The sequence below is a fragment of the Gouania willdenowi genome, chromosome 6, assembly GCF_900634775.1.
Source record: "Gouania willdenowi chromosome 6, fGouWil2.1, whole genome shotgun sequence".
Classification (NCBI taxonomy): Eukaryota; Metazoa; Chordata; class Actinopteri; order Blenniiformes; family Gobiesocidae; genus Gouania; species Gouania willdenowi.
Genome location: NC_041049.1, coordinates 56,924,080 through 56,951,521, shown reverse-complemented (window position 1 = coordinate 56,951,521; position 27,442 = coordinate 56,924,080). Strand labels below are relative to the sequence as shown.

General features: G+C 37.5%; 1 protein-coding gene across 1 annotated transcript in view; it reads left to right on the top strand.

Annotated features, from left to right (window-relative positions):
• The window catches only part of LOC114465647 (USP6 N-terminal-like protein), a 69,833-nt gene that overhangs the window by 21,242 nt on the left and 21,149 nt on the right, over positions 1 to 27,442 (top strand). Inside the window, exons 11-13 of the mRNA XM_028450797.1 lie at positions 17,421 to 17,525; positions 20,187 to 20,371; positions 21,437 to 21,558. Coding sequence (XP_028306598.1) covers positions 17,421 to 17,525; positions 20,187 to 20,371; positions 21,437 to 21,558 — 412 coding nt within the window. The remainder of the gene's footprint in view (positions 1 to 17,420; positions 17,526 to 20,186; positions 20,372 to 21,436; positions 21,559 to 27,442) is intronic.

Genomic DNA, 27,442 nt, shown 5'->3' with positions numbered 1-27,442 from the left:
ACACTGTAAATACTCCTTTTTTGATCTTGATGATTTTCATGTAAATTTTTTTTACTGTCCTCATTAGAAGCACTGGATTCACTCTCACACACTCTAGATCAGTGGCTCAAGTACCCCCTTTCTCTTATTTCTGAATCCAAGTACTCCCCTTTGTCCGACTGCAACATTTTGCTTAGAAAAACTATTTCAAAATAACTATAATAATGGGGTGAACGAGTGATAACACACATGTTAAAGAATCTCATTTTGTAAATAAGTGGAATGAAACAGTATTTAGTGCAGTGGTTCACAACCTTTTTTGGATCGTGACGCCATTTTGATATCAAGAATTTCTGGCGACCCCAAAGACATTTTTTTTCTTCATAGAATTAGTTTTTGATCATGTTTGAGCTCAATTTTTCCATTTTTTATTTTTACTGCATTTTAGTTCAACTAGATTTATATTTCAGTAAAAGTATAGAAATATAGTTGTTTAAGATTGTGTGTTGTTATTTGTTTTTAAAAAAGGATAATCATTAAAACATTTCAGAAAACTCCATCTTTATTGTTTAAACTCAACCCCAAGGTTGAAAAACACTGATTTAGTGGTTCCTAGATAGATTTATTTCTATAGTTTTTATCATTTCCGGTCATCTCATGCCTGAGGTGGGACCAACACTGATATTTATTTGTTAATTTCCCTCCCCCCCCCCCCTCTCTCTCTTTCTCTCTCTCTCTCTCGCGTACCCCCATTTGAGAAACACTGCTCTTATAGACTTAGTTTAATTGACTAATTTCACTCCCAGTGTTTACCAAAAGATGAATTAGATTGAATTTCCAACTCTTTGTCCAAAACTAACTTTTGTCTTGTGTGTGAACTGAACTCAATATCTTGTTTCTTATAGGAGCTAGCAGTACAGAATCACCATAACTTTGAGCTTTTGCATTTTTAAAAAACGTTTCTGACTGTCTGGAATATTTATAGCTACACTATCAGTTACTAATTTCCAGAAGAGTGATGATGAAGATTCTATTGCAGCCTGCGTCTGTGTAAGAACATGCGTGCTTGTTGTCGTACCTTTACACCTCAAACAGATCAAACCCACCGTTTCCTTTTGAAGGCAGTTCAGATATCACCCCCATGAGACCTGGAAACCCCTCGGCAGTGGAGTCTTATCTTCACAAAAGAAGACAGATTGGAATGCAACTGTCTCGTGCGTATGTGTGTTTTTGTACACGTCTCAGACGTCTGTAAGCCGGAGAAAAGTTGCCATGTGTCACATTTTGGTTGCTGCATAGCTGTGTCAAAGCTACTGATTAGGGTGAGAAATAATGTGTCAGAGACAGAGAGGGGGGGAGAAATTAAACAGTATTTTAAACATGTTTTTAAAATTGTAGACAAGGAGTTAAGCCATCAGACGTGTTGTACAGTAGGGATAATCCGTTAGACTGTGTTTATGTTTGAGTGTGCACACACGCACCACGCACACGTGTGTGAGTCAGGATGAGTCATTCCGATTTGTCTGCCTCTCAGACTTTCTAGCCCTCAAGACAACAGGGGGAAAAAAACTGAGCTGATTCATTCCCTTTTTCTCACAGGCAAACCCATATAGTCAAGTTCTTCCCTGTTTACATGTTTATAAGCAACTTTTACTACGTTTACTTAGGTCAGGTTAGGCCAGGGGTCTGGAGCCTCATGTGGCTCTTTAACTCTTTTGTAATGGCTCCCTATAGCTTTAAAAGAAAATATTAAAATAATTTATTGTTATTTCTTACAGAGGGTATTGATGATTAATGACATTAACTTCAAATAAAATTCTTATAAAACAGTTGGTTAACCTAAAAGAAAGTCACATTGTGCAATAACTCCATAACGCCACCTTCCTACTTCAACTCCTAAAATATTTACAGACCATCAACTTTCATTGGCCCTGTGGCTAACTTTAAGTTTTAAATTCCTTGTAAGATAACTAAACTAACAAATAATAATAATATAATAATAATACATTTTATTTGTAATGCAAATAAAATTTGCGACCCACTTGATGCCAAACCTCAAAGTGCTACAGGATTAAAAAATAAAACACAACATATATTAAAAGACAGGACTAAAAGAGGCATTAACTGTTAAAATAAACAAAAAGACTATTCTGGAAGAAAATAGAGATTGTATTTGTGTGGGAAAATATTTATTTCATTGCCAACATTCCAGCTTATTATGCATCCTTGATATGTTGCAAAAAATGAGTAATTAGCATGTGTTGACCGACATGATCATGTGTTATCAAATTCAAGTTATTTTCTTCAAATTCATAGCCCTTCAAATTCATTAACTCATAAAATTATTCGATATTATTTTAACTGTATAGAATTTTATACACTGTATTGTCTTACTTGAGAAGGTATTTTTTCTTTGGCTCTGGAAGGACTTTTATCCAGGTGAGATTAGGCAAAATGGATCCTTTGAGAGTAAAGGTTGCAGGCACTGTTATAGGCAAATAGAACACTGTTTTTGTTTTGGTTTTTTTTCCAAATAAGGCAGTGTCAATTAGGCAAGGCAAGGCAAATTTATTTGTATAGCGCATTTCATACACAAGGCAACTCAATGTGCTTTACATGATAAAACATTCAATTGTTTAAAATCAATAAGAACAATTATAATCATCAGTAAAATCAATTCAAATCCTCAACAAACACATTACATCAACAACATGACCAAAAATCTCTCTCTCAATCATATGCAGTAGAGAAAAAAAGTGCCTTTAACTGTGATTTAAAAATGTTCACATTAGATGCTGACTTCAGCTCTGCTGGCAGTTTGTTCCACTTCTTTGCAGCATAACAACTAAAAGCAGCATCACCATGTTTACTGTGAGCTCTGGGCTCCACTATCTGACCTGTGTCCATAGATCTGAGAGACCTGCTGGGTTCATACCTGACTAACATGTCACTGATGTATTCTGGATCAAACCCATTCACAGATTTATACACCAGCAGCAGAACTTTAAAGTCTATTCTGAGGCTGACTGGGAGCCAGTGTAAAGACTTTAAAACTGGACTAATGTGTTCTGACCTCTTTGTTCTGGTTAAGACCCGAGCTGCAGCGTTCTGAACCAGCTGTAGCCGTTTGATGCTATTTTGGGGGATTCCTGTCAGAAGACCATTACAATAGTCCAGTCTGCTGGAGATAAAACATGGACCAGTTTCTCCTGATCTTTCTGAGTGATTAGGGCTGAACAATTGATTGCATTTGCGATATTATTGCAATATCAGACTCTTAGCATTTGTCTATTTTTCCCATTATGACATCCAGTATGACTGTAGCTCACTGGTTGAATAAATGTCTCTTAGTATTTATCCTGTACTAATAATGATAATCCAGCCATGGTGAAACACTTTGACCTGCAGGATTATATGGATGGATTCTGTGAGGCAGTGGGTAGCACTGTATACTCCCTTCAGGAGAAGCAGTTGATTCCAGATACTCATTTCCTCCCGCAGTCCAAAAATATTTAGTTGTTTGGACTATTTAGAATTTCCACATTTATCAAAGTAGAAAGTGCTTGTGTGTCTTGAATTGTTTTACTCCGTGTTAGCCCAGTGTTGGACTGGTGACCTGGCCTTACCTTTACCGTAGATATAATAATATATTTACACATTTATTCATGTAATATTTTCACTGGTGTTTTTTTATTCATTGGTTTGTTTTTCTTTATTTGTCTGTTAATAGGAGGATTATGTCACATCCATATATAATGGGTTTTGTCAAATATTTACCCAAGAATAGACCTTAGGCCAGGGGTCACCAACCGTTCTGAAACTGTGAGCTACGTCACAGCTACTGTATAGTCCAAACGGCTACCAGTTAGAAAAGCACTTCTTAAATACAAAAATTTCCCGGTTTCACTTTAATTAGAGTGTAAGATAATAAGGAAGGCTAGCAGTAACTTGTTTCAACATGAAACACTTAATTTCTCCCAATTTATGAAATTCCTTTGTGTTCATTACATTTCATAGATGTTTCTATTGTACAAACAACTTTTAACTATTGGTGAAACGTGAAAATTTAACAATTGTGTCATATTTTACAAAAATTTTTGGAAAATGTATCATATTGTATATAACATACCACTGATCATGCACCAAATCTCTGCCACACTTAAACACATTTGTCCCAATGGTTCGGGCAAAATAAACATTTAAACATGGTTAATTTATTCCAAAAACTTTATTAGCAGAATTTAACTCTACTAAGTCCTAATTGCATCTGTATTTATTTTTGCAAGTTTGAATTCTAGAAAATAAATCAGATTTTAGATGGAGCTTATTGGTGACTAGAGCTCCTGAGGGCACCTCACATGGTCAATGCCCACTACCTTGGGCCCCCGCACCGTGTTGGTGACCCCTGCCTTTACACCATGGAAGATTCCATTAAAGGTCCCATATCATCTCCATTTGTTATAAGAACCCCAAAAACATAGTATTTGAGGTTTATTTCCCCAAACTGGCCTGTTTTCCAGAGTTTTAGCCTCTGAAAATCTGGGACACTTGGATGGGCTGATCAATGGTTCGCGGCTCAACTAGTCTGGGACACTTGGATGGACTATCCTTCTATCCTATACTGTTTGTCCCTCTGTTCACTAACCCCAACCAGTCGAAGCGGATGCTGCCACCTCTGAACCTGGTTCCGCTGGAGATTTCTTCCTATAAAAAAGAGGGAGTTTTTTCTTCCCACTGTCGCTAAATGCTTGTTCGTGTGGATCTTGTTGGGTTCTTTCTTCTTGTTTACTATGGACTTTATATTTTGTTCAGCGCTTTGCGATGACTTTGTTGTATTTTGCGCTATATAAATAAAGTTGAATTGAAAATTGAATTGAATTGAAAAGTGACTTTTTGACCAACGGGCTGTTTGCTGCATGCTTATGCATATTCATGAGTGGGCATGTCTTTACCCCACGAGGCTCCTGCATGAGTCGCTGTGAGGCAGATCAGTGATCACCAAAGCGATTTTCTCTTGCTATCCATACACTGTTGTTATTGTTTTCAGCCAAAAAACTGCACATTACAGTAAAACACATGGATATTTCAGCGGCTATTGTGTGAGTTTGCGTCCGCGCTGTGTTCATCCAACCGCAGCAGTAGCAGCAGCTTCAAACACTCATCGGAGTTTTAAGCTGCCAATTTACTTTCTTCTCCTCCTCATCTTTATTAAATACATGAATTGTGCATTTAGGGTGATAATCATTTGTTTATCACCTCAATCGTTGCGTCACATTGGGTCACAAACACGTCAGATCGAGTCAAAGGCGATACGATGTCTGCTCCCTGGGTGCCTACACTGCAGTGTTCACTGTGGAGGCGTGGCACCAGCAGCAGGCACTTCCTGGAGGGGACGGTTCAGAATGCTAATGACGTCACGAGCGTTTGAACCGCTCGTTTTTCAGAAGAGGGCAGAGAAGGAGCTCAGAGAGCAGGATTATTGAGGATTTCTCAGAGATGCAGGGAGGAAGGCCAATAATACTTTGGGGGTGTGTTTGATAAGGAATTAACATTGTAACAAGGTTTAAAGCACAAAAAAGTTGATTTGCATGATATAGGACCTTTATATTTTGGAGGTGATCTGGATCAATATACTGATTCTGGATCAGTTCATATAACGAGTGGTAAATTATCCGTCTCTGATCAAAAATTGCACATTTTATCACAAAAAATAAGGGTGCCCATATATTTGAACCTATTGTATTGGCGCTCGGCGGAGGTTTGCGCTCTCTGTGTGTGCTCTACATGTATTCTGTTGTCATTAACTTGGGATAGGTTGACTGCTCCCAACCTTGAAGGAAAAAGTAGGTTAAGTATTCTTCTCGTCAAGTCTGTCCCAAGAGAGGCTATAGAACCTTTCGTCCTCCATGAATACATTATTTCACCTGGAAACTTGTGTGTCACTACACAAAGTTCTGGTGTGCATGGGACAGCTAAGAGGAGGTGTTGAATAATGTTGGGCTCTATAGGATTTGTCCAACAGCATGCTGCGTCAGCAACAAGGAGCAGAGGTAAAATGACTTCAGATCATGCTGAGTCAGGCTGTGGAACACTAAGAATGCATCAACGTGTCCTTCAGTCCTTGTAGTGGAGACTTACCTTTTGTAGCCCTCTTGTTTGCTGTCTCTTCGCTCACCCCCTCCCTGCAGACCTTGATCTCTCCTTCATGCCCCCCAGCCACCCCCACCCCAACATCACATGCATTATTCTTTTATATTCTGCTCCACTTCATTTTCTCTTCTCCTTGTTCTTGACCTTGCTTTTTTACACATCATTTCTGCCCATTCTTCACTCACCCCCCACCCCCCAACCCATCCAACCCTGAGCCCCCCACCCCCCCCACCCCCCGCACGCACGCTAACTTTCCTGGTGTAATGTTCAGATGCCAGAATTCTGTTACCCTCAGCAGGCTCCCATGATACCAACGTTTCCTTCCTATGCCCCTGCTGCCTGCTGTAATGCAATGACTCAGCATTTGTTGTCGTTTGTTCTTACAAATAACAGCAAATATGCTTGGCTGGGTAGAAATATTAATAGGAGCATTTTTTTTTGTTTTTTGTAAGTAGAAAATAGAAACTGTTTTGTCTTGTTTTGTCTTTGCTATAGGAAGGAGGGTGATGTGCTTCTACATTAAATTAAACTCCTGGTATGTTTAGTTTTATACTCCCATTAAAAAGAACAGGTAAAACATTGATGAATGGGAAAGGGGAATGTAGCGTCCCTTGCAATGTCCTAAATCCTACATACTATAACACCAGTTACGAATGAAGGTCAGCTGTTTGCAAAGGCGACAGATCCGACAAGGACACGCTTACTCTTCTAAACCAGTGTTTCTCAAATTGGGGTACGTGTGCTGTGAGGTTTACACGATGGCACTACAGGGGATACTTGAAGGAAAGAGAGAGTGGGAAATTAACAAATAAAGTGTCAGGCGTGAGATGAAAATTTAGGAGCCACTAAATCAGTGTTTTTCAATATTGGGTTTGGTACTCCATGTGGGGTTGCCTGTAATTTTGGAAAAATTGAAACAGATTTTTAAAAATGTTTTAATTATTATTAAAATAAAATTAAAACACAATTTTAAACAACTATTTCTATACTCTATACTCTATATAATCTATTTCAATAAAATGCAGTAAAAAAAGATATATATATATATATATATATATATATATATATATATACAGTGGTATGCAAAAGTTTGGGCACCCTTGTAAATGTTCATGATTTTCCTTAATAAATAATTGGTTGTTTGGATAACAAATTCCAGTTAAATTTATCATATAGGAGACAAACAGTGATATTTGAGAAGTGAAATAAAGTTTATTCGATTTACAGAAAGTGTGCTAGAATTATTTAAACAGAATTAGGCATGTGCATAAGTTTAGGCACCACAAAAGAAAAAAAATACTTAATATTTTGTAGATCCTCCTTTTTCTGAAATAACAGCCTCCAAACGCTTCCTATAGCTTCCAATTAGGGTCTGGATTCTGGTGGGAGGTATTTTGGACCATTCTTCTCTGCAGATCATCTCTAGTTCAGTCAGGTTTGATGGTTTCCGAGCATGGACCGCCCGTTTTAAAGCACACCATACATTTTGAATAATATTCAGGTCTGGGGACTGAGACGGCCATTCCAGGATGTTGTACTTGTTCCTCTGCATGAATGCCTTAGTAGATTTTGAGCAGTGTTTAGGATCATTGTCTTGTTGAAAGATCCAGCCCCGGCGCAACTTCAACTTTGTCACTGATTCCTGGACATTGTTCTCCAGAATCTGCTGATATTGAGAGGAATCCATGCGCCCCTCAACTTTAACAAGATTCCCAGTGCCTGCACTGGACACACAGCCCCACAGCATGATGGAACCACCACCAAACTTTACTGTAGGTAGCAAGTGCTTTTCTTGGAATGCTGTGTTCTTTTTCCGCCATGCATAACGCCCCTGGTTATGCCCAAATAACTCTATTTTAGTTTCATCAGTCCACAGCACCTTGTTCCAAAATGAAGCTGGCTTGTCCAAATGTGCTTTAGCATACCTCAAGCGACCCCGTTTGTGGCGTGTGCAGAGAAAAGGCTTTTTCCGCATTACTCTTCCATACAGCATCTCCTTGTGTAAAGTGCGCTGAATAGTGGAACGATGCACAGTGACACCATCTGCAGCAAGCTGATGTTGTAGGTCTTTGGAGCTGGTCTGCGGGTTGACTGTGACTGTTCTCACCATCCTGCGCCGCTGCCTTTCGGAGATCTTTCTTGGTCTTCCACTTCGGGCCTTAACTAGAACTGTGCCTGTGGTCTTCCAATTCCTCACAATGTTCCTCACAGTTGAAACTGAAAGCTTAAATCGCTGGGATAGCTTTTTGTATCCCTCCCCTAAACCATGATGTTGAATTATCTTTGTTTTCAGGTCATTTGAGAGGTGTTTTGAGGCTCCCATGTTGCCACTAATCAGAGAAGATGCAAAGAGGAAACACCTAGAATTTTCCTACTTAAATACCCTGACTCATGATTGGATTCACCTGTGTATGGAGATCAAGGATCACTGAGGTTACCAAAACAATTTTGAGTTCCAATAATTAGTGCTAAGAGTATTAAAATCAATAAGATGCAAGGGTGCCTAAACTTATGCACATGCCTAATTCTGTTTAAATAATTCTAGCACACTTTCTGTAAATCGAATAAACTTTATTTCACTTCTCAAATATCACTGTGTTTGTCTCCTATATGATAAATTTAACTGGAATTTGTTATCCAAACAACCAATTATTTATTAAGGAAAATCATGAACATTTACAAGGGTGCCCAAACTTTTGCATACCACTGTATATATACATATTATAAAAAAATAAAAACAAATGTATTAAAAATAAAAAGAATAAATTAAAAGAAATGGTTTTGGGGTTGCCAGAAATTCTTGTTATCAAAATGGGGTCACGATCCAAAAAAGGTTGGGAAGTAGTGTTTCTTTCCTCTTATTTACAAAATAAGATTCCTTAAAATGTGTGTAATCACTCGTTCATCCCATCATTGTGCTCTGTAGTGGTTTTTAAATAGTTTTCCAAGCAAAATGTTGTAGTTGGACAAAGGGGGTACTTGGATTCAGAAATAAGAGAAAGGGGGTACTTGTGTTAAAATGTTTGCCTAGTGAAAAATAGTGGTGTTAAGAAACTAGTTCAGTGTCTTTAAAACTAGAGCATTGTATAAGTTATCTTTAAAAGGTGGTCAAAAGAGGAGGCAGCTGCACTGAACAGGTGACATGTTGTAGTGATATAAGTTTAGCTGAGCTTTCAAAGCCAATACATGGCACATTATTCTAATACTAGTTATTACTGTAAATGCTACTAAAAGGGGAGCTGGTGTATCTTCCTAACTTCTGAACAAAGTCAAGTCAAGGTAGTAGAAAATGAACTGGCTTATCTTTGTCATTAGTCTGAGAAGAATGTGACCTTTGTGACCTCTGTGGACTCTCTCCACTCTAGTTTACCCCTGACCTCATGTGTTGGTCTACTGTTCATTAAGCTCTGCTTGTTGTAATGGTGTTTCTAATCCTCTCTCCATCTCTACCTGTTTTTCTGATTTAGTGTGTGAATGCCACCTGCTCAATTTGCCCTGGTCTGACCTACTGTCACCATTAAACACCTATCTCTACCTCAGAATCTTTGCCATTCAATTTCTTTTATAGCACGTGGAGGACATAACATTTATGTCTTCTTCGGAAACCAGAGTTTTGTGTTGAGGTAAATAATCGAGCGTCTGTGTTACGTTTTCTATTTTTTATTATTTATTATTGTATGTATTTTGCGAAATGAACATTTCATTGGAACTTTCAGCTTTCATCACATTTATTTATACTTACACAACGTTGTAATACAATATTTATACAACGGTAATCCAGTTGGTTACTACAGAGTAAACTTTGCAACAACTTTCAACTTTTCAATTTATAGTTGTAGAATTTTTCCATCTAGCTGCAGCTTGTAAAATAATTATGTATTAAAATATGTTAATTTTTCAAATGACATGGGTTCATCAGAGCCAACAGCCATCATATTCTCATTGAGTGAATTGTTATTGCCTTAATGAATTATATGGTATTTTGATAGAAGAGCTAACTTATCCTATTCTTCTCTTTATTAATTATGTTTTAGAATATCAAAGCATGTGTTTTTTTCTTCTTGAGGTAATAATGTTTTTTTTCCCATATTTGGTCCTAATTAAATTGGAAGTTAACAGCTCTGTGCTTTGTTTGCACATCGGCCTTAATTAAAAGTCAATTCAGAGCACTTTTAATTATTTGGGATTCGTGTATAAACGTCTGTGTGCCGCAGGCAAATGAGACACTGCTTCATCTTTTTTTTTTTTTTTTAGAGGAAAATGAAGTTAAATCAGCACAGACTGCCATGCCTCACCTCCTGGGGTAGACCCCTAAGGTTTTCTTGCCTTTTTTATTTATGTTTCTCTGTTTTTGTGTTAGATTTAACATCTTCTTGCTTTTCATGTGTATGAACCAACTTGACCTTCTCTTCTTTTAACGTTTTTTTTAGCTTTCACCCCCTGCACAGCCCCAGTTGCTCTCTAAAAGTGTGTTTATTTTTATTTAAATGAGGTAGGAATATAAGTTGTATATGCAAAATGCCTTGTTGTTGTTTTCGCTCCTGTCTTTTAATTCTATGCTCTGTGGTGTACTGTAGCTCTATGCGAGTACCGTGACAATAAAAGACTATTCTATTCATCAGTAATTTGGGTTTAATTATCGGAATGAATAATCTATATTAATTAAGAAATTAATTATAGAATTTGAACTAAATCAGTGATTCTCAACTGGTGGGTCGGGACCCAAAAGTGGGACCCAAAAGTGGTACAGTGACCTGTACTGGGTGGGTCGCGGACAGCTGGTCAAACATAAATAAATACTTAAGGTCTCTCATGTTGGACTTGTCTTTTAAATACACTTTTATTTTGAAAGGCATGCTGTGGAATGCATTTTGCATAGGAAAATATATAGATTTATGTTTTTAAAAAGATTATTTTTAACAGCTATGCACTAAAGCCAGAGTAGTAAAAACTTAATGATTGTGTTGTCTCAGTTGTTTATTAGAATCTGGGACATTTAATGGTAAACATGTTTTATATGGTTTGATTACTCTTAAATATAGGTCATATGTATTTGCCAAATGAGGCACCCCCCCAAAAAAACTTTGATAGCGGTTTATTATGCAATTTTATCTCTAAATGAATCGATCAATGCCCCCCATGCCCCCCGCAAACTCTGCGTATGTTCAGGAGAGTACTTTGGTCCTGCAGTGGGACTAAAGCTTATAAGGAGGCAGTTTGTGAATGACAGGGTGTGGTTGGGGTCAAAGCCCACAGGTCAGGGGATTAGGGGATACTACTCTCACCCACTCTGCCATTATCTTCTTCTCTACAGTTTTGTCCCTCTGATATCCTCTCTTTTCATTCATATTCTGACTTGCATCATGTTATCTTTTCTAACATCAGCCCGACCTTTGTCTTTGTGTTTTTGTAAATCTGTGCTTTCATTTTTACCCTCATGTTTTTTGTCTGACTGTATTTAAGAAATGTAAATAAGGACATTATTAGCTAATTTATTGTTGTTATAAAGATCCTGACATTTATTGCGTGTGTATAATTTTGATCTGATATCACAAGCATTCGTCACAAAAAGATGGTGATCTTACTGTAAAGTTAGGAGTACAGAGACTGCCCTCTCATTAAAGATCTTCATTAAGAATAAATCTGGTGTCAAATCGCTGAATCATCCTTTCATTTTAACCTGCAACTGACAAATAGCAAACTTTTTCACAATTTGCTAATGTTTCCTGAACTAGCTTTAGTAACCGTATGATTTTTCATTACCCTGTTATTAAATAGAAAACTGTGGAATTCAAACCTGCAAATTGCAAAGTTTACCAGAAAATATATTTGTAGTTTTTTTCCTTTGAAATTGCCTATAATAAAGTGGTACATTAGTTTTTCCAGAGTTCTACTTTTGACACAATTGATTTTTTAAACCACCTTTTAACCCTTATTTAAAAACATTTGTTACTTTTGAGACTTTAACCTATTTTATATTCCTTACTGGTGGCTGCCTACGTCTTAACCCTCCCACTTTCCACTATTGCTGTCATCCTCCATTTATCTTTGTGGTCCTCTCTTCTTCCCACACTCTCTCTCAGCACCGTCTATTCTCTCCCCCATGGCCCTGTCATAGCCTGACACTCTAAAGCCATTCATTTACCAACCAACTAAAGGGACTTTTTATCTTCTTTTCAGCTGAGCAAACAACATTATGTGTGAATGAATCTCTGCAAATGTGGATATTGTGTAGATTTTTTTTTTCGCCATTAGCATCAGAAACATGTTGACCACTATCTGTTGTCCCTCGCTCTTACTGATAAAAACTCCCAATCCTTTGAGAGTTTCCCATATGCATAAAAAGCAGTTAATGCACTAAAATGAGCTTAACCAAACTCATAGAACAATTTGCCTCCTGAAACCAGTGTGGTCCTATTATTAGGGTCAGAACTTACTGTATTTGCTCTATGATCCCAATGAAAACATTAGGGATAGAGCTGTAGGTTTGGGGGCAGTGTGTATTTGTCATTTGTAGACAATGAACTCTGAGGAAATCCCCTTCCTCTCACCTATGATCCAAGTCTACGGTACGGCACATTTAGTGAATGTCTTTAATCACTTGAGTGCTTGAATGCTTGTGGACAATCTCCTTATCTTGTGGAGAGCAGACAGTTTTTAGTGGGTTTTTTTTTTATTATATCATTGTGTGCGCCTGACTATTTTATTTAGACAAATTCTCTTTTCCTCTTCTTTTTCTCCAAATTTGGCATTTAGCTTTTCTTTTTTTTTTTCACAATTTTCACTTCTATCACCTTTACAGTTATGTATCTCCATTTGATGCTTCATTATTTGGAGATTAAGTTTGGATTTGGTCTGTTGCAACTATCTGCAGTGGAATAATTCTGTTCAAAAGTAGCCATTTTATGTAACATGTCAAATGTTAGTACAATTCACTAACCCTGCTCTAAATGGGTATTTACTAGGGGTGAGATGATATACAAAATTCGTGATACGGTACAATATACGATACAGGGCTTACGATAACAAAACAATTCGGTAATTTTGAAAGGGGAAAATAGTCCCAAGAAATTGTAGTTTGAAAAATTGCAATGCTTTTATTCAACATTAACTCTGGATATATTGTATACTTACTCTGGGTATGGCCTTTTCAACGAAATATAATGAACAATAACAAAAATTGACCAGTGTTTCATGCTCGTCTAAAACAAAAGTAAATCATGTCATCATCATGACATTCCAAAAGAAAATATTCCTATCTGTGCATAAACTTTGCCTAACAAGTTAATTTAAAACATCAAACTAGAACAGTCTACAAATCCCAGATTTAAGATATAGACATGTTATTTTTAATAGTAGCATGTCTATATTTTCTGGCAGCAGTTGAGACCGTTGGACATTGACTATGTCTCCTACAGCTGAAAAGACATGCTCACTTTGGACAGATGTAGCAGGAATGAGAAGGTATGATGATTACCCCCCACCTCGCAATATTGGGATACCACTCGTACCATTGATGATACCTATTATAATAGTCACAATTTATTATTGCGATATCTTGACTTGCAATATATCGTCCCAACCTCAGTATTTACTTCAACAGCCACCACTACCAACTGGCAGTCAAGCACCACTTAAATTGAGCACCAATTGAACTGTAACGTTCGCTAACCCAGTTGGTCATGGCTTTATGGTTAGACTGGGGCACTGTACCTTCATCGTATTCCAAGATATTTACCTGGCTCTATATCAGAAACCAAATATGCACAAATCTTTAGATGCACATCAACAGAGTTTACAGTAAGTGTTATCTCATAGAGATAGTTCACAATATGATACGATAATGGGCTCGTGATAACGATACGATACAATATTTTACTTGAAGTTTTATACATAAAGGCTGACATTACGCTGTCATTAGCATGAATAACGTGGCATGAAGACTGTCATTATGTGTTGTTCGTTAAATTATGACACCTTTTGATATATTATGATAGTGTTAACGTCAACTTCAAGCGTTACTCAATATTTTTCGCAGGAAAAAATACCCTTATCCAAAACGCATTTGGAAAATAACAATGCTTTTAATATGCCTCAACAATGCATCAAGTGATGCATTAATATTGCAATATCTATTTACAATCTAGTCGTTTGTGTTACCATGCAAAGGCCCTGACCTCTGAACTCATTTGTTGAGTCACAGGTTGTTTTACATCTGATATAAAGTGTATGCTACAAACATAATTAATGTCAATCCTTTCATTTGATTGACATTAAACAAAGTTATTACTCTTTTTTTCAAATTGGCAGAATATATGCTGACAAACTTCTTTTTTCTGTACTGAAATCTATTGGCAGTAGTGTACATAGGTGGGATTTTTCTAATTGTTTGCACTTTTGTCAGCCTTTACTCTTTTTGTACCCTCGAGGCCTTTACTGTGACCATTATGCTTCACCCTTTTTATAAATGATCAGCACTTGAGAGCTGCCTTAAGCTAACGTCAGTGGGCAGTGCACCATGATCTGCTGAGTCCAGGCTTGCATCAGAGCTTACTTAATCGCACCTACAGGTGTGCCAGCCCACCAATGCTCCAGGGACAGTATGCGCTTTGCCCAGACCTAAACACAACCTTCAAAAAGCAGAACGTCATCAGCAATAATTCCTGGACATTGAGGAATCAGCAGTGAGCTCTGTCATCTGACACTGACTTTGAAAGGGAGAGAGTGAAGGCAGTGAGGTGCAAACTGTCATCCATACCTTCTCATTATATCGCTGAGTCATGGCGAGGGGCCGGAGGTGAGCTCACCACTACAGGCATTCCTCACTTTTATTTTTGTGGGTTCGGCTAAAATCTCTTTCTGTGCACCGGTACATACAAAGGGATTCTGCTTGACGTGATTATCCCTGAGGCCAGAGCAGCTATAGCTGCAATTACAGTTTGGACTAACACACTGTTAACCTCAATTTTGTAATAAATACTAAAACTGTATTTAATCACTCCTGCACTAGTGTTTAAAATAAGAAAAAGCTCCAAGAGTTTAAGTTGATCGTATTAAAAATTAAAAAATATTGTTATCTTCCAGACTATCCTAATGTGAAAGCAACTTTAGTCCTAGCATTTGTTCTTGGCACAACACTGCAATCTGCAAATTGTCTTCTTTGACACATATTGGCAGTTATTCTGATCATGGTACCACAATCATTCACACTTTAAAGGCTCTACACGGCTCCACACTTCTCGCTTTTGGGACCCGATGCTGTTTTTTCAGAGCTTTTCCATTGAGCACCAACCTGACACGTGAGACTCCACGGAATGCACATTTTTGCTGCTATCCTCACAAGATCGCCAAACAAAAATGAATGGTGGCCAAATGCTTCCACTCTGTGCGTGAGTTGATGACTCTTGGACCCAATCAGTGTCTGCTTTGTGCCTACGTCACATTTCAAACCAGGGCTGCTTTTTTGGAACCTCAACAAAAGAGCTACTAAAAAAAAGCAGCGCCAGGTACCATAGAGTAGGTACTTTTCCCCAGTGGAAACACTCAAAAAGAGAGTAGAGCCGATACCGCCAGTGGAAACACGCCAAAGGGTGCAAACAATTTGAAAAATCCCACCTATCTACACTACTGCCAATAGATTTCAGTGTGATTCGGTAGGTCCAAAAGTACAGGCACTCACATGTTAATGAAAAACTGCAATGAAATGCCAAATACAGATCCGATCCGGATGAAACTCTGTGTGGTAATTGACAGGGATTTGTTAAACTGATCCAGAATCAGTATATTGATCTACATCCTCTCATCAAATGTAAATGGAATCTTCCAATGGCGTACTGTCTATCTTTGGTTAAAGTTTTGACAAAATCTGTGAAACATTGGTAAATACTATCTTCTTGACGGAGGTAGTTATGGGTAAGGCAAGGAGTTCATGCTCTAAATAAAAAAAAATTGAAATGTAGTTTTTAACAGCACTAACCAACACATGAAAGAAAAAAGAAACTCCAACAGCTGGGTGTGCTCAAGTCTGAGTCTCTGCTATAAATCACATCACATCAGGCCTTCTCATTACGTCCCTGAGTCATACTGATGGATAAGTGAGCTCACCAGTATTCGTGAATAGATTGTGTAGTTATTTTTATCCCAAGCCAGATGGAAACAAGGTAATTTCATTTATTTCAATGTTAAGTCAAGCATGAAATTACAAGACAAGTAATTTAGTGTTACATTTCCTATTAAGCAGTCATATACCTTGTTATTTAATGAAACTAACTGAATATTTTCTGTTATTTACATAATGGTTCGCATTTACAGACACCTGTGTGTGCACACTCATGTTCATGTGTGGGTGGATCATATCTGTGTGTGCACTTTTGGAGTGAGTCATCTTAAATTAAACCTAAAAAAATAATAAAAGTGGTTGTTTTTGGTTTTCCTGTACTTTATAGCATTCCTCTACTAAAAGGGTTAACGCAGGTGGTTTGTATTTGACTAACGTCAACTGGGAGGAACATATTGTCAAACCACAAAACTTGACTGATGTCCCATCCTGATTTATTTACAGAGTGAATGAGCTAATGCCGCATGTTCCCCTCCAGTTGGTTTCTGGGTGGCTAATGGGAGACACGCAGTAACACGTTGTGTGCTCTAAAGTTGGCTTTTGGAAGGAGAAGGGAATTCTCTTTAACTGATGTCTGACAGTGATTGAAACAGATTGAAGGGAGGGAAGGAAGGTGGGAGAGACACAAGAGGTAAAGTGGCAAAGAGAGCCATGGGCGATAACGGTGGGTAGAGGTCTGGGAAATGGAATTGTTTTAACTTCAAAGATAACCTGATTCAGGACTTTGCAAAAACCTTACATTAGGCTGGGAAACACTGCACTTTATCATTGGCTTTTCCTGTTTGGGTGACGCTGTATCCTTGAGGCCTGTGTTAAATTGCTATTACGCATACTTACAAATTAGAGGACCGCATCACTTCCCCCCCCCCCCCCCCCCCACTTGCTACAAACCTTGAAATAGACTTGCCATAAAGGAATTTTTACCACTAATGAGAGTGATGTAGACAAGAAAATGACTGTAAGTGTTGAAAAAGGCATTGCTTAATTATTGTTTTTAAATAATGTGTGAATTTGTATTAGGTTGAGATAATAATGAGACACAAATTAACTTTTTTTATTACTTGCTTACAAACTCATGATGCCGTTTGTACTGACAGATATATGAGGCACTACTTGGTAAATTGTGCTACGCACTAGATTAATATTAAGCTAAATTTGTTGGCCTTTCTTTCAGATGAGAGTAACAAGCCAGTGGCTGCACTAACCAGTCAAAACAAAGCAGCTACTGGAAAAGAAAATGTGTCCTCACCTTTGGAGGGAACCAAGACCACTGAGAAGGGTGAGTTTGCTTATGATCACACACCTGCCAAACAAGATGTTGGAGACAATCAACAAGGGAAAAACATGATTTGAATGCTAGTGTTGTTCTCCAAAAACTATTTTTACTCGGCTGTGTCTCCTTCTTAGACTGGCCGGATTTTCGGTCAAGACCAGTCGAGACCAGCACTGATTTGTTTTTCTTTAACTTCATTAATGTGATAATAAGGAGAAGCACTTGGAAGCATTCCTGATTAATTAACGTTGTAATTCGACTTCAAACGCTTGGCGTTACCTCACTGATTATTCTGCCTTCTTATAAATCTTTTTGGGGGCCTTATTTGTCAGACACCTGCAAAAACTGGGACATCAGTGCATCTTATTTCTATAGTCAGAAATACCTCGAAACACGTACTTTAGACCTCATTCACCTGACAAATAAACATCCTTTTTGCAGATATTTAAAATAATTTGGGAGTTATCAGTGGCTTTTAAATACATGCAAAGATAATTTGCATGCAAGATTTATTGGAACATATTTGTAAATATTCAAGATTTTTGCATGTTGTCCTTTTGAAGGAGTTGCAGACATCTTGTTTTTGTTTGTCAAAAGTATTTAAAAGAAAACTAAAATTAAAGAGAGAATGCTCTTCAACTGTCCAACTCTTTTGAAATAGATTTTTATGGTCTCGGTCTCGACTCCCATAAGTCTTGGTCATATCTTGTCTCGGGCAAGTCTTGGGCTGTGTTCGAAATGGCAGACTCCATACTATGCACTACAAAATTAAGTATATACTGTCTAATACATACCATAGTGATGATGACTGTTCCCACTGAAGTATACTTCCAAGTTTCCCAAGAAACATTTCGGACCTGCAACGACAAAAACCGGAAGCATACTGAGGCTAAATATTTCTATTGATTCGCCACCTTTGAAAGTTCTAAAAGTATTTTGAGTGAAAAAGTGATCAAATAGAACACATTTCATGCCGACATTTCAGAGATTTTCAGAGACTCTCCATTGTACTACTGACAAAACTTCTGGTTAACTTCAAAACAAGAGCTCTGTTTACAAAAGTGTTAAAAAAGAATGGAAGACTAGAAGAGATGCTTTTGTTTTGAAAAGGGGATGTTTGACCCAGCTTGAAGCTGGCCACAGGACAATTTGACATTCCGCTCGCAATGCATCATGGGGCGGTTGAGTATGACTCGTGTACCCTTTGTGCACACTTCAAAAATGTCCCGATATAGTATACATCCTTGTATTTCTACTCAATCTTTCTATATTATCTAATGTGAACACACTACATACTCATTTTGACATCAAACTTACTATGTGTAGTGTGTTAGAATGCAATTTAGAACACAGCCTTGGTCTTTGTCTACATAGTGGGCACAGAACTTGACACCGAGTGAAATATAGTGAAGAAGAAGTCTCTAAAAGCTGTTGTTTTAAATTAATGTTTCATATGTTTTTGCGGAAGGAATTTTTCATTAGTACTGCTTTGTTATTTCCCCTCTAAAATACATACTGTATATATATTCATTTATATACAGTATATACCTGTATATAAGGTTGTAGAAATAATCAATGTGTTTGCATCTCTGGCCTTCCAACATGATATAGCACCAGTGTCTGTATTTGCATGCACGGTTGCACGTCTTTGTGTTCACAGCTTGTCGAAGCGGGTAGATTCTACCGCCTGAGTAAACATGGAGAGTCACTGATAACATTCATTTGTGTAAAACAAGGACACATTCACACACAAAATGGATATACACAAAAATGTGTAAGTAGAGTTAGGCCTGGTGTGTCTTAATCCGTGCATCATTCTTTCATTTGTTTTTCATTATGTAACAAAAACATGAAAAACACTCGTTTTTTGATATTTGTTTCCAAAACCAAAATGAAATAACAGAAAACGCCTTGTTTTTCAAATTCAAGCTCTTTTGCTTCGGTACAGAAAACGAAAAACGGAAAACGAACACATTTATTCGTTTTCTCCATTACCGATTTGCCAAAGTACGTGACCCGGAAGTGAAGCGTTACACATTCCTAGATATCTTTAGCTCTGCCACACTTAGGAGTCTCTAAATCCTCCGAAATGTCCGTGAGGAGGTTCTGTGCCCAACACCAGCTAAAGCAAAAAGGACACGTTTTGGATGCACAGTTGGAAGCAGCGATCTTCTCATGCCGAACTGCCGTTAGCATAGCCGTTTGCGTCGGATGAGAGTACACTTCCGGGTCACGTACTTTGGCAAATCGATAATGGAGAAAACGGATAATGGTGTTTATTTTCCGTTTTTCATTTTCTGTACGGAAGCAAAAGAGCTTGAATTTGAAAAACAAGGCATTTTCCGTTTTTTCATTTTGGTTTTGGAAACAAATATCAAATAATGAGTCTTTTTTTTCTTTTTTCCATGTTTTTGTTACATAATGAAAAACAAATGATACACGGATTTGTCATGACAACTTAGTATGCTTCTCTGACATACGGTACCTACTGTACCCTCCACATCTTCTCTTCAATGTTATGCACCTCAGCACTGTTTTGATCCCACATTCTTGCCTGATAGGAAAGAAACAGGCTTTTTAAATGAAGTCATCTTACATGAAAGGAAATGTATTACGAATGTCATCTGTTTTTGTATCTCATATATTGACTGTTGTGTTGTTTTCCAGGGGCTAAAAGTGTCCTGAAGCGGGTGATTCACCTGGCACAGAGATACTTTTTGGAGCCCATGGGTCGTCAGCAGGCAGAAGGAACCAACTCACAAACAGGAACAGAGAGGACGTCTATTCAGAAGAGCCCTGCAGCTGAACGATTGTCCAGGAGCAAGACCTTAGCTTCAGTCACAGAGGCTCGGGTAAATTTTAATAAAGAGTGTCACAGGATAGGGCACTTTGGGTGAAAAAGAGTTCCGTATATTAATTAATTTATTGTGTTTGATTTTTGATGAGTGGCTTGAACATTAGGAACATTTAAGGCAGGATTTGTAAATGGAGTGAGTGGAAGATTACCTAAAACAAATATGAAGACAAAGATGTTTCAACGTAACGTTTTACTTTCAACAAGTGTTTACCAACCAGAAATTGCAAAACATTTGCAAGAAATAATAACAATAATAAAAAATTACGAGCACTGTGTTTGCTTAAAATGTGTTGATTTTACTAACACAAAATTGATGTTTTTTACAGGAAATGTTGGTTAATTTTCCTCCAATAGTTTTCTGAAGGCTTACTGATCTTATGTAGAAAAATAACATGCTAAGTCTATATGGGCAAAATTCTTATTAGGGGCACATTTGGGAATAAATGCTGTTTTTAACATATTGGTTTCAGGAAAAATTAATAAACAGAACATTTCTGGCTTTCTTGTTCCGCTATTTTTTTTGTAATGCAGGTTCGATTGACAATTGTCAGCACTTTTCCTTTTTCCTTTCCACTACGTTATCATCAGCTGTATCCATGGAAACCTGAGAACGAATTTTTGATGTACATTTTTATAAAGGCAATGAAGGACATTAGGTATTACAACTGCAACCATTGAGTTGTACTTCAGTGTGTGATAGCTGTGACCAACTTCCATGTTGTCCTTTCCACTCCGTTACCACAAATAGGTAACGAAGTGGAAAGACCTTCATCATTCAACACCACGTTAAACACAAATTTGGAAGAATTCAGCACTGCTGCTATGCTGGTCATACAGCATTGCTAACAGTAAGCTACTGCAACCTTTAAATGCCATGATTTTCAACATGCCCCAAATGAAAATATTGCCCATACTAGATTAAAACGTATTGCTTTACTGTTCCACATGGACATGAATGGGAGCTTTAAACACAGCTTACTTTGATGAAGGCCTTAATTATCTTTCAGGTGTTCAGATAGGAATCAGTTCTGAAAATCACATTATTCTTTTCCATTCCAAGAGGAAATCAAGGAGACGGAGCAAGCAGAGAATTGGAGCCCATGTGCCAGCAGTGGACATCAGCAGCGTTGACGACACTACTGTCGCTGTGGGAGCAGCAGCGGGCAGTGCAAACGCTGAAAGGTGAGTCTAGTTTAAACATCCAAAGCCAAACATGACATACCTGCACTGCTAGGGTTCATTGCCAATGGTTATTTATTTACAATGGCTGTGAACTTCCTCTAGCACACATTCATGGGACCTACTAGTGTAAATTCCTGCAATTTGTGGACAAACCCACATGCAGGCTCAAAGTAAACCTTTTTAAAGCTCATATTGTAATGTCCTGATTGTTCAAGTCCCTTTACTCTTGTTTACATTTGCAAGCTCCTCCTATTCCTCGATGACTGCATCTCTTACCTCTCCGTAATAAAACGAGCCGCTTTTTCCAGCACCATTCAGAATGTCACAATGCTCCTCTAATCCTTTCATTGCAATGTGTCTTTTTCCCCCAGTGACAGGCACAATACCTGTAACAGAAATCTGTCACTGGGGTGTTAGTGGTGTGTGTGTTCGGTACAGTGCACCCTCCATCTATGCATGCGTGTGTTTGTCTGCCTGTTTTGAGCATACTTGTCATTCCTCACAACTTTGGGCTTTGTGTCAAGTGGTTTGAGTTGTTTTAACCAGACAGCAGGTCACCAGAGGTCATCAGGGGTCACCGAAGGGATTATTGTAACTGGGGAAATTTAGCTATCGAGGATGGAACTGAACAATTGTTTCTGTCAGGTGTTGACAACTCAATTTGTTTGAACTGAGTTTAAACAGAACAGCCATTATGCCGAGCAAGCCAGGTGGATGACAGACTTTTTTCTACTATTTACATACAGTATACAGTAGTCCCTCGTTTATCGCGGGGGTTACATTCTAAAAATAACCCGCAGTAGGCGAAATCCGCAAAGTAGTCAGCTTTATTTTTTACAATTATTATACATGTTTTAAGGCTGTAAAACCTCTCACCACACACTTTATACACTTTTCTCAGACAGGAATGAACATTTCTCTCTTGTTTAAACACTCAAAGTTCAATCCTTCGTAGATTTAAAACCACAAACCTGTTTTCAAACATACTGCATTTCAGAGTCACACTGCTAGCGATCAGACATTGATGCCGAGTGCATTCAGAGTCTTTGTTGACGATGACATCAGGCCGTCAACACGGACACCGGTCTGTTCACCCATTCAACCATGGAGTAGAAGCTGTGTGTGACCACCTGGAGCTGTATGACATGGCCTTTATAACCGGGACCGGACTAGGAAGGATTTGGCGTGGAAGAGAATCAGCGATTAGGTGGTTGTAGCAGATAAAAGTTCTATCTGTAGCACTGAGCTAGGATAGCATTAGCTGCTAACCACACCAGCTTTTTTCACTGGTGGTTTATGTTTATGAGAGGAGAAAAAGGAGCGCAGCTCCTTGCTTCAGCAGGCAGTGAAACTCACCCAGTTGGATGTGTCGCTGGTGGGCGGTGTGTGTGTACACAGCATTAGCCACTCAGGACGCAGAACACAATGCAGGTTCATACGCTGTAAAAAAAAAATGCATCAAAAATTGCACTGTAAAAAAAAATCTGCGAAAGGTGAACCGCGTTATAGCGAAGGACTACTGTACATTAAATTATAATGTTTTCTGATAACAATTTTGGTTACGATTTGAACCTTGATTAATTTCCTTGATTCAAGTTCCTTTGTATTGTTATATTAAATTATTAACCTGGGCAAAAATATTGCAATCCAAAGAAAACTTTTCACCCTGGAAAATATGTAAACTAAAGTTTATCTATGAAATTTTAATCAAAAGTTGTTCTTAATCTTCCTACCACTACTCCACCTACTCAGTCCAAAATGTAGTCAGTAGTCTAAAATTACACTTTAAAAGCAACAATTCTTCTTCACATTATCATAATATCACCTTTTAAAAACATAATATTTTAAAGGAAGCTTTTTTTAATTTATTTTTTTAAGCTTTGAACTTGTAATTGTTCGGTGTTTTCTGTATTTACCTTTGTTTTTAGTTACTTTTTTTACTTGTGTGTAATTGTTTGAACTGTAAAGTGTCTTTGAGTTCTTTAAAAACACTTAAAGAAAAACATAAATAAATATGTATTATTATTATTATATTTATAGATAAGATAAGAGCCCTAGGGAAACACACATAAAATGCACTTTTGATTAAATTGTATACATTTAAATATCATCATATTACTTTAGTAGTGGCAGATATTGATCAAATGCTTCAGCGCAGCTGTATGAGGTGGCTACAGATTTAGCTTACTTCCACCAGAATGGCTTTGGTCCTAGGAACTAATGTTTTGATTGTTTTTCGCACTTTGACTTTTGTGAATTAAAAGAACTATACATATCCAAGGCATTGCTATTTTTTAAGTATACAAGATATATATTTTTTATTTATATTTTTACATTTTTTTGAAAAAAAAAAAATATATAAACAATACTTAAAACTTGTTCTTTTTCAGGAGTCTAACACACTTTGATATAATCCAGGCATTGTTAGAGTTCCTTTATCAAATTATTTAGATTTAAATATGTTTTGGCTTTTATATTGACAACATTTACTTTAATGAATTCTTGCAAATGGTTGGCAAAGTTAATCATATCATGCTGGAGGGAGACGATCTGGGACAAAAGCAGTGGAAAAAAAAAAAATCCCCTGCAGTTTAAACACACTGCAGAGTTTTGCATAATTTAGGTTTGATCCATTTTTCCTTGTCTGCTGGCATCTTCTTCAGAATATTAATTTTTAACTTGTTTTGTTTTACAGTTGACTAAAACTTGGCTCATTGTGCAACACGACTCAGACACAATGTACTGCTGTTCTCTCCTTCAGGCAGCGATTTTTAAGAGTGAGGATGTTCTAAGAGTAGGGCAATCGTTGACTCCCAATTTACTTTATTAAATTTATTTACTAAAACCATGATAAAGCTGTTATCAAGTCAGTGATACTCAACATACGGCTCTTTATGTTTTAATTTGAATTATTATTCCCTCATAAAACCTTAAAAGGGTGAAACTTTTTAACCCGTTTTTACCTTTTTCTTTGGCCATTTTGCAACTTCCTTTTCCCATTTTTGCCGCTTTTTGTTTTGTTTTTTTTCAGATTTTAGCTTTTTTTTGACACTTTGATCCAATTTTTGTCGATTCTTTAACTATTTTTTGCCACTTTTCATCCAAATAAGCTACCTTTTGCCCAATAATTAACACTTGTTTCCAGTGACGTGCCGTGACCTCTAGGGCTGGGTAGGCACGTTGCAAATCGAGACCACCAATGACAATTTCATATGTTTCTGCTGTCAAGTGTTTATTGAATTCAAATAAATTTTATTTGTGTAAAGCATTTTCCAACAAAGTCATCTCAATGCGCTTATCAAAATATAAAATTCATAATAAGAAAGAAAAAACCCAATAAGATCCACATGAACAAGCGTTTAGCCATCTAACAAAATCAACATCATAAACACCATTAAAGAAACATAAACAATTATTTAATATATCCTCCATTCTCTCCCAACAAGATATATTTCATGACACGACAGCACATCTGTTGTTTGTGTTGGAAACACAGAAAATGACAACTTAGAACAGCCTCAGTGAGGAGCATCCAGAAAGCCAATCCTTCTTTTTGTACCATTCACTGTGAAAAGTACCAACAATGTTCTGACTTTACTTTTGCTGAAGCTCTGGTAGCTCAGGTGTTGGTCTCCATCTTTTAAAAGCTGTCGTTTTTCCTCAAAACAAAGTTTATCTATCATCTCTAGCGCTGTCATCCTGACTGTAGCGTTATCCCGCCCACTAGCTAGAGAACGTAGCAGCAGCAGTCACGTGTCATTTATTCACTAATGTGCTGTGAACTTAGGTATAGCATTTAGCATTGTGTAGTTACGTGCACAGGCAGCTCTCTACGCTGCCTTTACGCGTAAATGGATATCATATTGGGGACCTAACTGCGCATGCGCAAACACGTAAAATCGAGCAATGGGAACGGAGGCAGAAGAGCGACGTGCCTTTGGGAGGGGGCGTGGCCTCCCTCTGCCTTACAGCAGAGTGAAAAAAAAAAGACTGTGCAGCTGTTCCACGAAATAGCGCTGTTTAGTAATTTGGGCTATGAAACACACAAAATGCGGACACTTTCAAACTTACAGGTACTGTAGGCTATTGGTAATGGAAAAATAAATAATTTATAATCTAAAAAAATAAAAAAATAAAAAATTATAATGAAATAATCAAAATATCAATTCACCCTTGGGTAGGCACTGCCTACCTTGCCTACCCTGATGGCACGTCACTGCTTGTTTCCTTTTCTCCCTACATTTTGCTTCTTTTTGTTCCACGTTTTTGCCCTTTTTCACTATTGTTTGTTACATTTTGCTCATTGAAGCTATACCTTTTGCCATTACATGTGCCTGTTTCTTCTTTTTTGTCAAATTTTTGTTGCCACTCTTGACTGTTAACTATATGAACTGCGGCTTCATGAAATGGCTGACTGTGATTGGCTTGATCACCATTCAATAAATCTAACTGGACCAATATGTTTTCAACATGAATTTTTGTTTTGATGAAAGTGCAGTGTCGCATCCCCCACGGGTGAGACGCCCCTGTATATAACATTGAAACTGTGTACAGCGATATCATGCAAGTCATCAAGCATTTAGTATTAAGCAATAAAACTAACTAAACAGGCGACACACAGGTTCACACCAACAAAGGTAAAATAGGCACATTTATTGGTACTGTATCAGATTTTTGAGAAATAAAATCTTAAGCCGAACAAAACGGTTCAGGAATTTTTCACAGCAAACATCAAAGAGAAGCTTTTTGCCGGGAGCGTACATCACATCTGACTTAACTGAGTGGGTCGAACATCAGAGGGGCCAAAGTTCAGGAAATGATGGCCTGAGTTAACCTAAGGTCACACTACTTAAATACCACGGTCACTTGACGTTATACCATGACCATGTGACATATCTGTGTCAGAGCATTGTCTTCCAAGCATCCGGACAGACTCTGCGTCTTTGTCTTGGAGGAATCTGCTGGAAATTATCGTCAGACATGTAGAATTTGTGAGGAAACTGGTATAAGCAGCAAGAGTGGAGATGACGAGTGGTGCATTTGAACAATAGTGGGAGTGCTGTGTGAATTCCCTCATGCTCTTCTACCTGTCTCAGCAGGTTGTACGCTCTCTATACAATGACTGTTTAGCAAATGATGCTTTAAATCTTTAGGTCAGGACCTAAAATCTGTCTGAAGTGCTTTATGGCTTAAGACGAAAGACATTTTTATTGCTGTATCAAGATACTATATTTTTGTAGACAAATGAGACAATTTACTTCAGAACTGAATGTTACTAAGCAAGAATTTCTTATGTGTTGAAGCATTAAAGTATATATTGACACACATACACAGAGGAAAATAAAAGATTTCACATTTTATGTTTTGAAGAAGCATAGTTACTTTTTCATAAGGTTTTTCAATAAAGTTAAAAAAAATGATCTTTTAGGTGAAATTTTGTTGGGTGTGGGGGGTGTAAGCAGAAAAACAGAAAAAGTTGGAGATCCACTGTTTGAATTTAATGCAGAATCTAATTTAAATATAAAAAAAAGTGTCTTTTATAGACTTCCTGCAGTAGTCTCACAAAAGCCAGATGTCAGGTTAATTTAGGGTGGAAAAAGTGCTTAACCTGTCTTCAGAGTTAGGTTTTACAAAAGTGATGCAATACACTCATGGATTCATATCCTCAAGTCAAATATTGTTTAAATTCCAAGTGCTAGTGCCTGTGACTATAGTCTTGGCCTATCACTGCTTCATGAGTTATATTGCACTCCAGTAACAGAGGCACACTATTATTAAACTACACCTCTTGTTGCAGAAAAATCTGTTTGTATGATGTGTATTTTTTTAAAAATAGGGTAATACATGTGACCATTTACTAATATCTTTTTGCACTTAATTGTGT